The sequence below is a fragment of the Pristiophorus japonicus genome, chromosome 3 (assembly GCF_044704955.1).
Source record: "Pristiophorus japonicus isolate sPriJap1 chromosome 3, sPriJap1.hap1, whole genome shotgun sequence".
NCBI classification, from domain to species: Eukaryota; Metazoa; Chordata; class Chondrichthyes; family Pristiophoridae; genus Pristiophorus; species Pristiophorus japonicus.
In genome coordinates, this window is record NC_091979.1 from 244,318,123 (window position 1) to 244,333,836 (window position 15,714).

At 43.3% G+C, this 15,714-nt stretch overlaps 1 protein-coding gene across 1 annotated transcript in view; it reads left to right on the plus strand.

The window, feature by feature from the left end:
• Positions 1-6,711, plus strand: part of LOC139260205 (alpha-centractin) — a 58,885-nt gene extending 52,174 nt beyond the window's left edge. Inside the window, exons 9-11 of the mRNA XM_070876485.1 lie at positions 1,394-1,455; positions 3,019-3,059; positions 4,894-6,711. Coding sequence (XP_070732586.1) covers positions 1,394-1,455; positions 3,019-3,059; positions 4,894-4,996 — 206 coding nt within the window. The 3' untranslated portion in view covers positions 4,997-6,711. The remainder of the gene's footprint in view (positions 1-1,393; positions 1,456-3,018; positions 3,060-4,893) is intronic.
• Positions 6,712-15,714: the final 9,003 nt, after the last annotated feature.

A 15,714-nucleotide genomic window follows, 5' to 3' on the forward strand; every position in this document is an offset into this window, starting at 1 on the left:
AACGGGATCATTACCTTGAAGTGCAATAGATAGTTCCGAAGTGATTATCTACCATAATAAAGAGAGAGACAGACACAGACGCACACTATTAGTGGAAACTGGTGAACAATTGAAGTTCCACTGACCAACTGTTCAGGGCAGCAGAGGAGTTGTCTTTATGTTGTGTTTCTTTCAGATTTTCTTTGGTATTTTATTCTCAAGCTGACAAGATTTGAAGAGATATGGAACGTAAGGAGAGCCACGTGTAAAAAGCTTTCCCGCTCTCCTGAACAGCCAATAAGTGCACTGCTCTTGCGTTAATGTTTACGGTCCTGATGAGTCGATCAGGTGTTTTATGTAACCGGTGTCAGTCGTAGCTCAGTGGGCAGCACTCTCGCCTCTCAGTCAGAAGGCACATAATCTAAGTTGACAGTCCAGTGCAGTACTGAGGGAGTAAAGCACTGTTGGAGGTGCTGTCTTTCAGAAGAGACGTTAAACCGAGGCCACATCTACTCTCAGGTGGATGTAAAAGATCACATGACACTATTTTGAAGAAGAGCAGGGGAGTTATCCCCGGTGTCCTGTCCAACATTTATCCCTCAACCAACATCACTAAAATAGATTATCTGGTCATTATCATATTGCTATGTGTGAGCGTTTGCTGTGTGCAAATTGGCTTTCGCGTTTCCTACATTACAACAGTGACTACACTCCAAAAGTACTTTGCTGGCTGTAAAGCAATTTGGAACATCCTGATTATGCTATATAAATGCATGTTCTCTCCTTTCAATGGCAATTGGTTGTCGTACTAACTATTATCTTCCTATAGATCATCAGGATTTAGGCAGGATCTAGATGGCAGCACTGATCTTTTAATCTTGTGGAGCATGTAGCACAGCCCTGACCTAAAGCTTTTGGACCATTAGCACCAGTACTGAAGCAAACACAGTATTTTTCTATGTTAAAGTTTGCGCATGTGCGAACCTGTGAATGGGCCGCATACCCAAATCTGTACCCTCAGTTGTTTAAGAGTCAAAGCTAAGGATTGTTGGCACAGTTAAAACAATGAGGCAGGTTTCCGCTTGAGCGACAACAAATCGCTTGCCCCACTTATGGGTGCAGTGGCCACTTTATATTTTTTTTTTAGAGGTTAGGATCTCTTCTGCCTGTTTAGTGGATTGTGGACAGATTCAAGCATCAAGCTGAGATCTGAAGGGGGTCTGGATCTATTTGGAATTCCAGTTTGCAATGTTTAATTTCCAAACCAGACAGTTAATTCAGCCCAGTCACCATGCAAATCGGGCATCTGTTTGGAAAATCTAATGAGGACTGACGCACATGATCCAGTGCTTTATTTTTCCCCTGCCTTCATCGCCAACTGCTTTTAACCTCCTACGTTTTTTTTTAACCAAAGGATTTGGTGATCGACTGCTGAGTGAAGTAAAGAAATTGGCACCAAAAGATATAAAAATTAAGGTATGTTCTCGCACTCTCATGTTAGCATTCAACCTCCTTCCTCCTCTGGTTCACAACAACACACTTCGAGTAAGCACAAGACAATTGATGGTGGAGTATACAGAACAGTTGTTATTGATGCATCTGTGGAGCGAGAAACAGAGTTAGCGTTTCAGGTCGGTGACCCTTTGTCAGAGCTGCCTGACCTCAACATTTCCAGCATTTTCCGTTTTTATTTCAGATTCCAGCATCTGCAGTATTTTGCTTTTGTATTTGACATTATTGATGCCTAGTTTGAGTGATCGGCCAACTAGACATGAGTGACTTTCTATTTCTTATCTTTCGAGCCATCTGAAGATCTGTTGAAAATCTTTCTACATCAACAGTTGTAATTGTTTACTCCAGAGCTACTTCTCTCTAACAAGACTTCCTGACGTAACTGTTCTTAACCCTTTGATGAATAAGCTTTATTAACTGTTATATTTCTGTACTATAGTTAATGGATCCCTCCGCCTATGTTTATTACTCTAGCCACTAAAGTTATACCTTCGTCACTCATGGTTGACGTCATTACTGTCACTTCTTTCCTTGCACAAACATTTCTTGTGTTTAACACTCTTGACAGTCTGACAAAGCAGACGACAAGCCATGCTTACCTCCCACGACACTTCAAAGCAATGTTCCCTATAAGTTGTGCGGCCACGTAGCTCTCTGCTGGGACCGGCTTTTTCTATGTTCAGTTCGCGCATGTGCGAACGTGTGAATGGGCCACGCAGCCCCTTAAAGGCTGCGCGCCCAAACAAAATGACAGGGACATTGCTTCAAAGCCATCCTGTTTGTATTTGAAAGCCTGGCGCTCCAAGATGCAAGGAATTTCAACATACAACTCTCCAGGATGTCCAGCATTATAAACACACTTACACCTCCATATATGTACATTCTCACGCATGCACATCTAATTTTTTTGAATTTTTCTGAACATGGGAAGCAGATTAGGCCATTCAGCCCCTCGAGCCTGTTCTGCCATTCAATTAGATCATGTTCAATCTGTACACTTTTTTAAACTGGATTCAAATTGCCATGGTGGGATTTGAACTTGCGTTCTCTGGCTTATTAGTCCAATAATACAAGCACTACACCACCATACACCCTATTTTATACAAACACATGTTCCCGGACATGGCCACACACATACTCAGGTGTTCTCATTTTTAGATTCCGTACAAAGATCGAAACAATCGCAAATGTGCAAATCAGAAATATAGTTTTCTATTAAATGAAGCTTTTAAATATTTAATTTCCAGAGTATTGTAAAATCTGATCAATATAGGATTCTAGAATCGTAAGTTATAATGCAATTTCCTTATACCATATTAAAGATTGCATTTTTAGAATAGTTTCCAGCAAATTATTAAAAATAAAGACCTGTTTTAGAGCCTGAAAAGACTTGTAGCAGTTTGCTGCTAAAGTTATTTTTTCTGGAAATTCCCTCTGCCTGCCCAGAAAATCAACATTACAAGTTAGACCGTGCAGATATTGTGTAAGCGTGTGAAGTACAATGAAATAGTTTGTGTTTTATTACAGATCTCTGCTCCTCAGGAGAGGCTATACTCCACATGGATAGGGTAAGTGCTCATTTGTGGATCAGAACATGCACTGTCACAGCAAAATATAATTTGGTCATGTCCCCGGTGAGGCCACGGTGTTTTTTGGCAAAGTAAAGTTTTTGTTCATAGTGGTCTCACTGTGCAGCCAATTAATACTGCTGGCACCATCTTTTTATCACGTTGTGGTATTTATCATGGTCAATGCAGTTGTTGGCTGATTTATGGGAGAGGAGTATGCAGATTCATCAACACGTTTAATGACCATTTCCTTTCTTCATAATAGCCTTAATCTCCAAACGTGTCTTCACGTTCTGTTTCGCTTGCCTTGCTTATCTCATTTATACTGCAGAACAAGCATCTAAAAATATAATTCATCTTGCCATCTAGTACTGTATACCATTTATATAAAAATCAGTGGGGTGTTTGATTGCTGTGAAAACACCGAGCTGTATCACACCCATTGGCTCTGCTTTTGCGTCACTGTACACGTGGAACCTGACGTCGTGCTTCTGGATGAAGTTGCCGAGAAGTAGCATGTAGATGAGAAATAGGAGGAGGCCATGGATAGATCATAAGAACATAAGAAATAGGAGCAGGAGTAGGCCATTTGGCCCCTCGAGCCTGCTCCACCATTCAATAAGATCTGATCTTGGCCTCAATTCCACTTCCCTGCCTGCTCCTCATAACCCTCGACCCCTTTGAGATCCTTGGGGGACTCCAGAAGTGGGTGGGAAGAGAAGCCATTGCAGGTGATTCTCTGGTTATGACTGGATAAATAAGAATGGAACCAGGCGAGGGCAGTCCCACCCAACTGAATGACGGAGGAGGATGGTGTGGTCAGCCATGTCAAAGATTTCAGCCAGGTCTAGAAGGACCAGGAGGGATAGCTTACCACCGTCACAGTTACATAAGATGTTATTTCATAGAAATTTACGGCACAGAAGGAGGCCATTTCAGCCCATTGTGTCCGCGCCGGCCGACAAAGAGCTATCCAGCCTAATCCCACTTTCCAGCTCTTGGTCTGTAGCCCTGTAGGTTGCAGTACTTCAAGTGCACATCCAAGTACTTTGTAAATGTGGTGAAGGTTTTTGCCTCTACCACCCTTTCAGGCAGTGAGTTCCAGACCCCCACCACCTTCTGGGTGAAGAAATTTCCCCTCATCTCCTCCAAACATCCTACCAATTATTTTAAATCTATGCCCCCGGGGTTGTTGACCCCTCTGCTAAGGGAAATAGGTCCTTTCTATCCACTGTATCTAGGCCCCTCATAATTTTATACACCTCAATAAGATCTCCCCTCAGCCTCCTTTGTTCCAAAGAAAACAAACCCAGCCTATCCAATCTTTCCTCACAGCTAAAATTTTCCAGTCCAGGCAACATCCTCGTAAATCTCCTCTGTACTCTCTCTAATGCAATCACATCTTTCCTGTAATGTGGTGGCCAGAACTGCACGAGCTGTGGCCTTTGATAAGGGCATTTCAGCGCTGTGGTAGGGACGGAAATCTGATTGGAGGGATTCAAACATAGAGTTGAGGGAAAGATGGGCATGAATTTGGGAGGTGATGACACGTTCAAGAATTTTGGAGAGGAAAAAGAGGTTGGAGGTGGTGTGGTAGTTTGCAAGGACAGAGGTGTCAAGCGTGGGTTTTTTGAAGAGGGGCTGATGACAGCAGCAGAGACACAAGTACAAGAATTTTTATAATTATTATTGCAAGATTAGCAATTAAGTATTGAGCAAAGAATTCCTGCACATTTAAAAAAAAATGCAAATTCAGTGTTGAAAGGGTTAATCAGGAAGCAGAAAGGATACTTTTGTGTTAATGGTTCCTTTCGATATCTGATCATTTTTACAGCGGTTCTATTCTGGCATCACTCGACACATTTAAGAAAATGTGGGTGTCCAAGAAGGAGTATGAGGAAGATGGGGCCAGAGCAATCCACAGGAAGACATTCTAAAGCACTTATCAGAGTCGGTCCATACACAAACTCACTCTGATGTAAGCCTTGCTTGTCTGGGTATGGTGTATGCTGTGAGAAGGTGAATGCATGTATATGAGAGCACAGAGGAGATACAAAGACTGGTTTTTGGACGCACGTGATCAAAATAAGAGGTTTTGTTCATTTTCAATGTTTCTCCCCACCCCCTTTACTCTTCCCTCCTCCCACTGTGTTGTAACTCACTGTTAACATTTGTGTTGTAGGAGTCCAGCTGTATACACTCAAATGTGCCAAGTGTATTTGGCTAAGTCCACTGTCTGTGTAATTTCTTTTGAAGCTTTGATCATAAGATGGAGTAAGAGGTGAAAGGAAATGAAAGCTGAGTCAGTGGAGTGGATGTTAAAAGTGTGGTATGAATGGTAATTTTTAACAGCTTTTGTTTATTGCTTTTGAGACTGGTAAGGGATTTATAACCTATTGTGCGTAGACAAATTGCACGTCCTGATGTTCCTGAGTTTAAAAAAATATATATATCAGCAGAGCTCTGTATGATTATATATATATATCCCAGTGCTTTTTGTCCGTGTCTAGTAACACTAACATATACTGGCTTGTGTGCCCACCAGTTGAGGTACTTACCCCTGCAGGCTGCAAGCATTTTGAGATATTTAGTCCAGTGTTAATGGACAGAACGAACCAACAGGAAAAACCCATTAGAGAAAAAAAACAGACTTGTGGTAAAGTTGTGCGGCATGTAATATAATTTTTTTAAGTTATTTTTCTTTCCTCTGTAAATGTTTTAAGCTAAACCAATACAAACTGGTCAGAAATCCCAGCTTAAACATTGGTTGCCACATGCAAGATATTAAAAATTAAAATGTGTCGGTAATTCTAGGCAGGAAGTAGTGCAACGCGGCTTAAAGCCGGTCGCAAATAAGTGACATTCAATTCACTCGGATTGCCACCCCAGTCATATTGTATGCAACTCTGGTTTGCTAACGCTTGGTTCGAGGGAAGAAATGCAAACGGTGGTTCTGGCTGCACTTGTTTTAAGTATTTATTTACCAACCATTGTCACTGCAGGGGTGGGAGAGGGTGGGTCAGGGTGAGTGAGTGGGGAGCGATTGCAATTTGAGTTGATCATAATCAGGAACAAAATTCAAACCTTATGTCAGAGAGCCTTGTTGTTAAATAAAAAAACACTCAATGTTTAGCACGAAAGAAACAAAACAAAGTGTGTTTTATTTTAAAATGAAAAGCTAATGTTTAAGCCTCGGAACTGTTTGTAGTGTCACTTGTATCACTACATGATGTTGTAAGTGCCAGTCATTTTGTTTTTTAAAGTGCAGTTGTTAATGTCGACTGTAATGAAGGGAGCTTCTGTCGTGCTACTGAACATGTTCTGCCCGGAGTAAATACGACGACCCCAGTAGAACAGGGTCTTCCTTTTATTATTTAGAGTTCATTCGAATGGTGGTCAAAATTGTTTAAGAATATTACCTAAGCACATGTGTCTTGGCAAGTGACCAAAATTGACTGAACACCACTGGCATTACCTTGTCACAGCTGCTGTAGATCTAGGTCTCCTGTACGACAGTGAAGAGTTTGAATAGGTCCGTTCTGACTAGCTTTTACTACGTTATCAATGTTTTACCATGCAGAAGTATTGCGAACTGTGCTGCCAGGTGATGCCACTGTACTTGAAAACCTTAAAATAAAACCGTTTAAAAGCACGTGTGATTGCTTCTTTATCGGCAAATCAGTAACTAGGAGATCAGTACACCCAAGCATAAGAGATGTTTCCATTCAAGGAGTTAATAGGATGTGGAATGTTTTACCGCCAATGGCTATTGGATTAGAGTTGACCATAATATTTTTTAAACTGAACAAACTTGCATTTATATAACACCTTTCATGTCCTCAGAACATCCCAAAGCAGTTTTTTCGCCAGTGAATCTTGAAGCGTGGTCAGTTATGTAAACCAAGGTAACCAATTTGAGCACAGGAAGATTCCACAAACAGAAAATTAGGATAAACAACTTTTATTTATATCGCACATTTAATGTAATAAAACGTCTCAAGGCACTTCACAGCAGTGTTAAAACAAAACAGATAAATTTGACACCGGGTCACATAAGAAATTACAGCAGATGACCAAAAGCTTGGTCAAAGAGGTAGGTTTTAAGGAGTGTCTTAGAGGTTAGAGAGGCGGAGAGGTTTAGGGAGGGAGTTCCAGAGCTTGGGGCCCAGGCAGCTGAAGGCACGGCCACCGATGGTTGAGCGATTATAATCAGGGATGCTCAAAGGGCAGAATTAGAGGAGCACAGACATCTCGTGGGGTTGTGAGGCTGAGATTACAGAGATGGAAGAGCAAGGAGGGATTTGTAAACAAGGATGAGATTTTCCAAAATCGAGGCGTCGTTTAACCGGGAGCCAATGTAGGTTAGCGAGCACAGGGCTAATGGGTGATCGGAACTTGATGCGAGTTAGGACATGGGCTGCCAAGTTTTGGATGACCTTAAGTTTACGTAGGGTAGAATGTGGGAGTAGTCAAGTCTAGGGGTAACAAAGGCGCAGATGAGCTGAGGCAAAGGGCAGAGATGGGCAATGTTACGGAGGTGGAAATAGGCGGTTTTAGTTATGCCGCAGATATATGGCTGGTAGCTCATTTCAGGTCAAATGACGCTAAGGTTGCGAACAGTTTGGTTTAGCCTCGAATAGATGCTAGGGAGAGGGATGAAGTCAATGGTTAGGGAACGCAGTTTGTGGCAGGGACCAAAGACAATGGCTTCGATCTTCCCCATATTCAATTGGATAAAATTTCTGCTCATCCAGTACCGGATATCGGACAAGCAGTCTGATAATATAGAGACCACGGGGGGGGGGGGTCGAGCTGGGTGTCGTCAGCATACATGTGGAAACTGATTGTTTTCAGATGATATCGCCAAGGGGCAGCACATAGATGAGAAATAGGAGTAGCAGGTAATGTTTTTGGTGGTGTTAGTTGAAGGATGAATATTGACCAGGACCACAAAAGAACTTTCTTTTACATCAGGAAGGCAGGGAATGTTTAATGTTTCATCTTTCATCTGAAAGGTGACACAGCTGAAAATGTTGGATTCTCTCAGTACTGCATTGAAGCGTCAGCTAGAAAAAGATATTTAAGGGTATGAGTAGTTCCAGCAAGGGAGCTAGCATCCTACGGGTATAATACAATGAATGGCCTTCCTATACCAAAACTCCTGTGATTCAGGTTGTATTGTAACCCATCCCTCTATCCAGCCAAGGCCATGAACTTAAAAACAGCAAATGCTCAGCCAGTCAGTGTGTATCTGAAAGAGAAAATGACTAATGGTTATGGGGCATCCCTTCATCAAAATCCAATTCAATAATTGGTGGTGTGAAATTTTGTCAACTTTTCTAGTGTTATATTTAGACCTGTGCTTTGTGTTGGCAATGTGTTTGTCTGCTGCTTTGTGTACTTCTGTTGGGTTCCTAAGCCAGTGCTTGTGAATTTTATAACCTATTATACATGGAGGTGTTTTGCACTTTACTTACTTAATCGTCTAATCTTAATTCGAAGTTGCTCAACTCAAATTAAATGAATTTAAAATGTTTAGCTCTAAATTCTTGCTTTGCTGTGTTATTCACATTGTTTAATTTAAATTATTGTATAATTCACTTTCAGAATCTGTGAACTAAAACAGACAAACCAATTTTTTTTATATTGGCTGGAGGCAGCTGCAAGAGAGTCCTTTTATGCTTAGAAAAGGCCATCATGACAAACAGTCCCCGGTTATGTACAATACTATATCTAATAGAATACTGTATCCTCGGACTTGCAATGCCACAAGGAGATCCGCTGCTAAATACAGAAAGCTTCTGCCGACTGTCAAAATAATCTTGTTCCATCAATTTGGGGAGGGATAAAGTGTATACGTTTTGTTGTCCAGTTTACTCCCTTCACCGTTCTTCTTTGAAAGGTATCGACTTTCCCAAGGGTGACAGTTGTGAGTGTGAGTGTTGCTATTGAGCATCAGCAGGATGTCTAAGGCCAAGATCACAGGGGAGCCTAATCGTAGATGATGGCTTATCCATGTACCTTGGGCCAGGTTGCTGTCTAGCAATCAGGAACAGAAACAATAGCTGATTTTTCCTTTCTCCCCCCCCGAACCTGGAGTGCTGCAGCCAATTATAGCATCTCTACTGCTGGCTCATTTGACACCAACGAACTCAGCAGATTGGGCAATTGTTCCTGGGGCCCTCAATGGCTTCTCTGCACAGTCCCATCAGATGTACATGTTCTTAATGAACGACGCTATATAATGTATCTTTCTTTTATCACTGGCCTTCTCAAAGCACTTTACAGCCAATTAAGTACTTTGAGTGTAGTCACAGTTGTAATGTAGGCAGCCAATTTGCACACAGCAAGCTCCCACAGCTAAACTGTTTGTTTATTTGAGGGATATATATTGGCCAGACCACCAGGAATAACTCCTCCTCTTAGAAATAGTGCCGGGGGATCTTTTACATCCACCTGAGAACGCAGACGGGGGCTTGCTCCCTCAGCACTGCACTGGTGTGGCAGCCTAGATTTATGTGCTCAAGTTCCTGAAGTGGGACTTCAACCCACAACTATCTGACTCAGATGCAGGTGTACTACGCACAGCTGACAAAACACACAAATAAATTGCATTTGTTTTGATGAAAAAGTCCACAGTGATTAAATCAAGTGTTTATAGACCCAGAGGGGAATCACATTATCCGCTACATGTACGGTTTCCAACCATCTCGGATTGGCCAGGAGTCTCCAGAAATTGAAGATTAATCTCCAGGATAGTGTTGCAAGCAAACCCAGGAGAAAAATCACAGGGGCATTAATAAAAAATTGGTTGGTTATTTTTTAATGCTTTCATTTATTAGTTATAAAAATATTGGGGGTGGGGGAAAAAGGCAGTCACTAACAGTCTGGGCAGGTAGTACACCTGAAGGATGGACCAATGGTTGAGTGTGGGTGGTTTTCAGCAGGAGGTCCTAGGATGGAACCTCCATGCTCCACTGCTGAGCCATCTTCAATTGGCATCATATACAAAAGTGACCACAGGAAAATGACTAGGTGGTCCATTAGTCATGATGCCCCCTTCCACCAACAGCCAAATAATCTCCAGCACGAGGCAACAAAAAAAAAACCCTAGATCCGAAGGACCATTCATAATTTTCATTTTCGTAAGAACAAAAGTGTGCAAGCTGGTTGATCTCAGTCTGATTCACAGCAGAGACACTACAATTGGCCTCAGTGCTCCTAGTCAAGCGAAGAGAAAATTCAGCCCTTCATTACCATCTAGTCACTTCTGCTGGTAAATCCAGAAGTGTGGATTTCGGGTGACAATATAAACAGCCTGCAAGCAGTCGCAGTCTTTGCTCAAGCTAAAGGAAATGAGCGTTTGTGCAATTGTACCCCAACATAAACCAGTGCTTTTGCAAGGAGGGGAGAAAATTGGAGCACACAAGGATTGTTTTCCTGCACAGATACCATGTCAGAACAAAAAGCAAATGATCCCCTACTAAAAGAGACAGGAATTTGTACATTTCTGTTCTGTTTCCATTCTTCTGTTGGTGATTGGGAGAGAAAGAATTAAAACAGTACATCTAGGAATTGATAATGTACATTATGGTGCAAATCAGCACATCTATTAAACTTCAAAATGTTCAAATCTAAGAGAATGAGCTAAACAAACAATCCTTTCTCCCAAGTTTGAATCCAGTCTACTCTGATGGCATGAAAGCCTCCTCTCACTCTTGGTGAAATGAGTTTGGCATCTCACCCAGTTCATAGAGAGCATTAACTGCCTGAATTCAGCAACAATTAATACAAATTTCATTGTCAAAGCCAAATGGACAACAGACATCATACTAAACTACACACTATGATAGCGCAATTTATGGCTGAATAATTTTGTGATGGAATACCTTTCAGCCAATGTCCCAGACTCTTCCATCACTGTTGTTGGGTATGTCCTATCCCACCAGCAGGGCAGATCCACCAGGGGTGGTGACAGTGGTATGCAGTCAGGAGGGAGTGGCCCAGGGAGTCCTCAACATTGACTCCAGACCCCATGAAGTCTCACTGCTCCAAGTCAAGCATGGGCATGGAAACTTAGTGCTGATTACCACCTTCAGCTGATGAATCAGTACTCCTTCACATTGAACACCACTTGGAAGAAGCACTAAGAGTAGCAAGGGCACAGAATGTACTCTGGGTGAGGGACGTCAATGTCCATCACCAAGAGTGGTTTGGTAGCACCACTACTGACCGAGCCCTGAAGGACAAAGCTGCCGGACCTGGCCTGCGGCAGGTGGAGAGAACCAACACAAGGGAAAAACCTACTTGACCTCATCCTCACCAATCTACATGTTGCAAATGTTTGTCCATGACAGCATTGGTAGCAGTGACCACCGCACAGAGTCATTGTGGAGACAAAGTCCCGTCTTCATACTAAGGACACCCTCCATCGTGTTGTGTTGCACTACCACTGTGCCAAATGGGATAGATTCAGAACAAATCTAGCAGTTCAAAACTGGGCATCCCAAAGGCACAGTGGGCCATCAGCAGCAGAATTGTATTCCACCACAATCTGCAACCTCATGGCCCGGCATATCCCATTACCACCAAGCCAAGGGACAACCCTGGTTCAATGAGGAGCGTAGAAGAGCATGCTAGGAGCAGCACCAGGCATACCTAAAAATGAGGTGCAAACCTGGGGAAGCTGCAGCACAGGACAACATGCCTGCTAAAAAGCAGAAGCATCATGCCACAGACAGGGCTAAGCGATCCCACAATCAACAGATCAGATCAAAGCTCTGCAGTCCTGCCACAGCCAGACATGAATGGTGGCAGACCATTAAACTACTAACAGGAGGAAGAGGCTCCAGGAATCCCCCCAGCCTCAATGATAGCAGAGCATAGCACATGAGTGCAAAAGATAAGGCTGAAGCGTTTGCAACGATCTTCAGCCAGAAGTGCCAAGTGGATGATCCATATCGGCATCCTCCTGAGGTCCCATCACAGAAGCCAGTCTTCAGCCAATTCGATTCACTCCATGTGATATAAAAAAAATGGCCACGTGCACTGGATACAGCAAAGGCTAGGGGACCCCGACAACATCCCAGCTGTTGTGCTGAAGACGTGTGCTCCAGAACTAGCCACATCTCTAGCCTAGCTGTTCCAGTAGAACTATAACACTGGCACAGTGCGATCAAGCAGCACTTACCAATAACATGTTCACCGATGCCCAGTTTGGGATCCGCCAGGACCACTCGGCTCCAGACTTCATTACAGCCTTCGTCCAAACATGGACAAAGGAGATGAATTGCAGAGGTGAAGGGAGAGTGAGTGCCCTGGAAATCAAGACAGCATTTGACCGAGTGTGGCATCAAGGAGCCCAGTAAAACTGAAGTCAATGGGAAAAACTCCACTGGCTGAAGTCATACTTAACACAAAGGTGTTTATAGGTCAATCATCACAGTCCCAGGAGTTCCTCAGGGCAGTGTCCTAGGCCCAACCATCTTCAGCTGCTTCATCAATGACCTTCCCTCCATCAAGATCAGAAGTGGTGATGTTCACTGATGACTGCAGTGTTCAGTGCCATTCGCAATTCTTCAGATAATGAAGCAGTCCAGGCCCACATGCAGCAAGATCTGGACGACACTTAGGCTTGGGCTGATAAGTAGCAAGTAACATTCGTGCCACAAAAGTGCCAGGCAATGACTATCTCCAACAAACGAGAATCTAACCACCACCCCTTGACACTCAATGGCATTACCATTGCCGAATCCCCCACCATCAACATCCTGGGGGTCATCATCGACCAGAAACTTAACTGGACGAGCCACATACTCGTCCAGCGGATTGGAAAACAGCTAATGTAACGCCTCTGTTTAAAAAAGGGGGCAGACAAAAGGCAGGTAACTATAGGCCGGTTAGTTTAACATCTGTAGTGGGGAAAATGCTTGAAGCTATCATTAAGGAAGAAATAGCGGGACATCTAGATAGGAATAGTGCAGAGTGTAGTGTAACAAAATTTGCAGATGACACAAAGATTAGTGGGAAAGCGGGTGGTATAGAGGACACAGAGAGGCTGCAAAGAGATTTAGATAGGTTAAGCCAATGGGCTACGGTTTGGCAGATGGAATACAATGTCGAAAATGAGGTCATCCACCTTGGGGGGGGGGAAAAAAACAATAAAAGGGAATATTATTTGAATGGGGAGAAATTACAACATGCTGTGGTGCAGAGGGACCTGGGGGTCCTTGTGCATGAATCCCAAAAAGTTAGTTTGCAGGTGCAGCAGGTAATCAGGAACGCGAATGGAATGTTGGCCTTCATTGCGAGAGGTGGCGTACAAAAGCAGGGAGGTCTTTCTGCAACTGTACAGGGTATTGGTGAGGCTGCACCTGGAGTACTGCGTGCAGTTTTGGTCACCTTAATTAAGGAAGGATATACTAGCTTTGGAGGGGTTACAGAGACGATTCACGAGGCTGATTCCGGAGATGAGGGGGTTACCTTATGATAGATTGATTAGACTGGGTATTTACTCGTTGGAGTTCAGAAGGATGAGGGGTGATCTTATAGAAACATTTAAAATAATGAAAGGGATAGACAAGATAGAGGCAGAGAGGTTGTTTCCACTGGGTGGGGAGACTAGAACTAGGGGGCACAGCCTCAAAATACGGGTGAGCCAATTTAAAACCGAGTCGAGAAGGAATTTCTTCTGAGTGTTGTGAATCTGTGGAATTCTCTGCCCAAGGAGGCAGTTGAGGCTAGCTCATTGAATGTATTCAAATCACAGATAGATAGATTTTTAACCAATAAGGGAATTAAGGGTTATGGGGAGCGGGCAAGTAAGTGGAGCTGAGTCCACGGCCAAATCAGCCATGATCTTGTTGAATGGCGGAGCAGGCTCGAGGGGCTAGATGGCCTACTCCTGTTCCTAACTCTTATATTCTTATGTAACAAGAGCAAGTCAGAGACTGGGTATTCTGCAGCAAGTATCACATCTCGTGACTCCCCAAAGCCTTTCCACCATCTAAAAAGGTACAACTCAAGAGTGTGATGGAATACTCTATACATGCCTGGATGAGTGCAGCTCCACAACACAAGAAACTCGACACCGTCCAGGACTTGGCTGCCCATTTGATTGGCACCTCATCCACCACCTTCAACATTCACTCCCTCCACCACCACACTGTGACTGCAGTGTGTATCATGTATAAGATGCACTGTAGCAACTCGCCACGGCTTCTTCGGCAGTACCTCCCAAACCCGCGAGAAGGACAAGGGCAGCAGGTGCATGGGACCACCACTACCTCCACATTCCCCTCCAAAATCACACACCATCCTGACTTGGAAATATATAAGCTGTTCCTTCATCGTCGCTGGGTCAAAATCCTGGAACTACCTCCCCAACAGCACTGTGGGAGCACCTTCACCACACAGACTGCAGTGGTTCAAGGCAGCGGCTCACCATCATCTTCTCAAGGGCAATTAGTGATGGGCAATAAATGCCAACGACACCCACGTCTCAGGAACTAATTTTTTTTTTTAAGTCCTTCTGCACTAAAATTTCTATCATTCTGTTTCCCTCGTCTGCAACAGGTTCTCATGCATTTGATTAGTATAGATTATATTTAGAGCAGGCACTCCCAACACTCCATGTACTCAACATTGCACTTTTAACAACTTTTCAATTTTAATAGAAGAGAGTTTGATTGAGGACTAAAGGAAAACTAGGGATACGGTAGCATTGTGGTTGTGTTACTAGACTAGTAATCCAGAGACACGAGTTCAAATCCCACAACAGCTGGGGGAATTTAAATTCAGTTAACTAAATAAGTTTGGAATTAAAAAACTGGTATTAGTAATGGTGACCATGAAATTAGTAAAAGCCCATCTGGTTCACTTAATGTTCTTAGGGAAGGAAATCTGCCATCCTTACCTGGTCTAACCCTAATCCTAAATGTGACTCCAGACCAACAGCAATGTGGTTAGCTATCAACTGTCCTCAGTTGTACCAAACCACAACGACAAAGGCAGCACCGTGGGAGTACCTGCACCGGCTCACCACCACCTTCGAGGGCAATTAGGGATGGGCAATAAATGCCGGCCTTGCCCACATACCATGATTTAATACATTTTTTTAAAAAGAACATTAAAATATAACAAATCTCCAGTTCATTATGACAAACCCTTTGGTTGCATTAACGCAAATATTTTACTGGGGTACAAGTTGTAACAATTACCTCCCTTGTGCAAACAAGCTGCCGATTCATTCACCAACTTTCCAGGATGTTATCAGTAGAGCCGGGGTTGAAATCAGTTATCTGCTTTTACAGGAATACAGTAAAAGGGCAATAACTCCAACAGCTCCGCACAATACATTACTAGGCTGGGCAGATCAAGAAGTTCTCCGGCTCAGTCCCTGGTCTGTGCAGAATTCACTCAGCCAAAACAGAGCTGGGCACGTTATAGTTGAGTTCCATACTTCAGGCCCTGGCCGAGGAGGAAGGGATGCAGGGTAGGAGGAAAATGGGCACTTGCCTCCAAGCCAGAATGTTGTGGGTTCAAGTCTCACTCCAGGACTTGAGCACTTAATCCAAGCAGCATCGGAGGGAATGTTGCATTATTAACAAAAGAACCAGAGGGGAGAGGAGCATTTGATTTGCTCAGTGAGTTATGA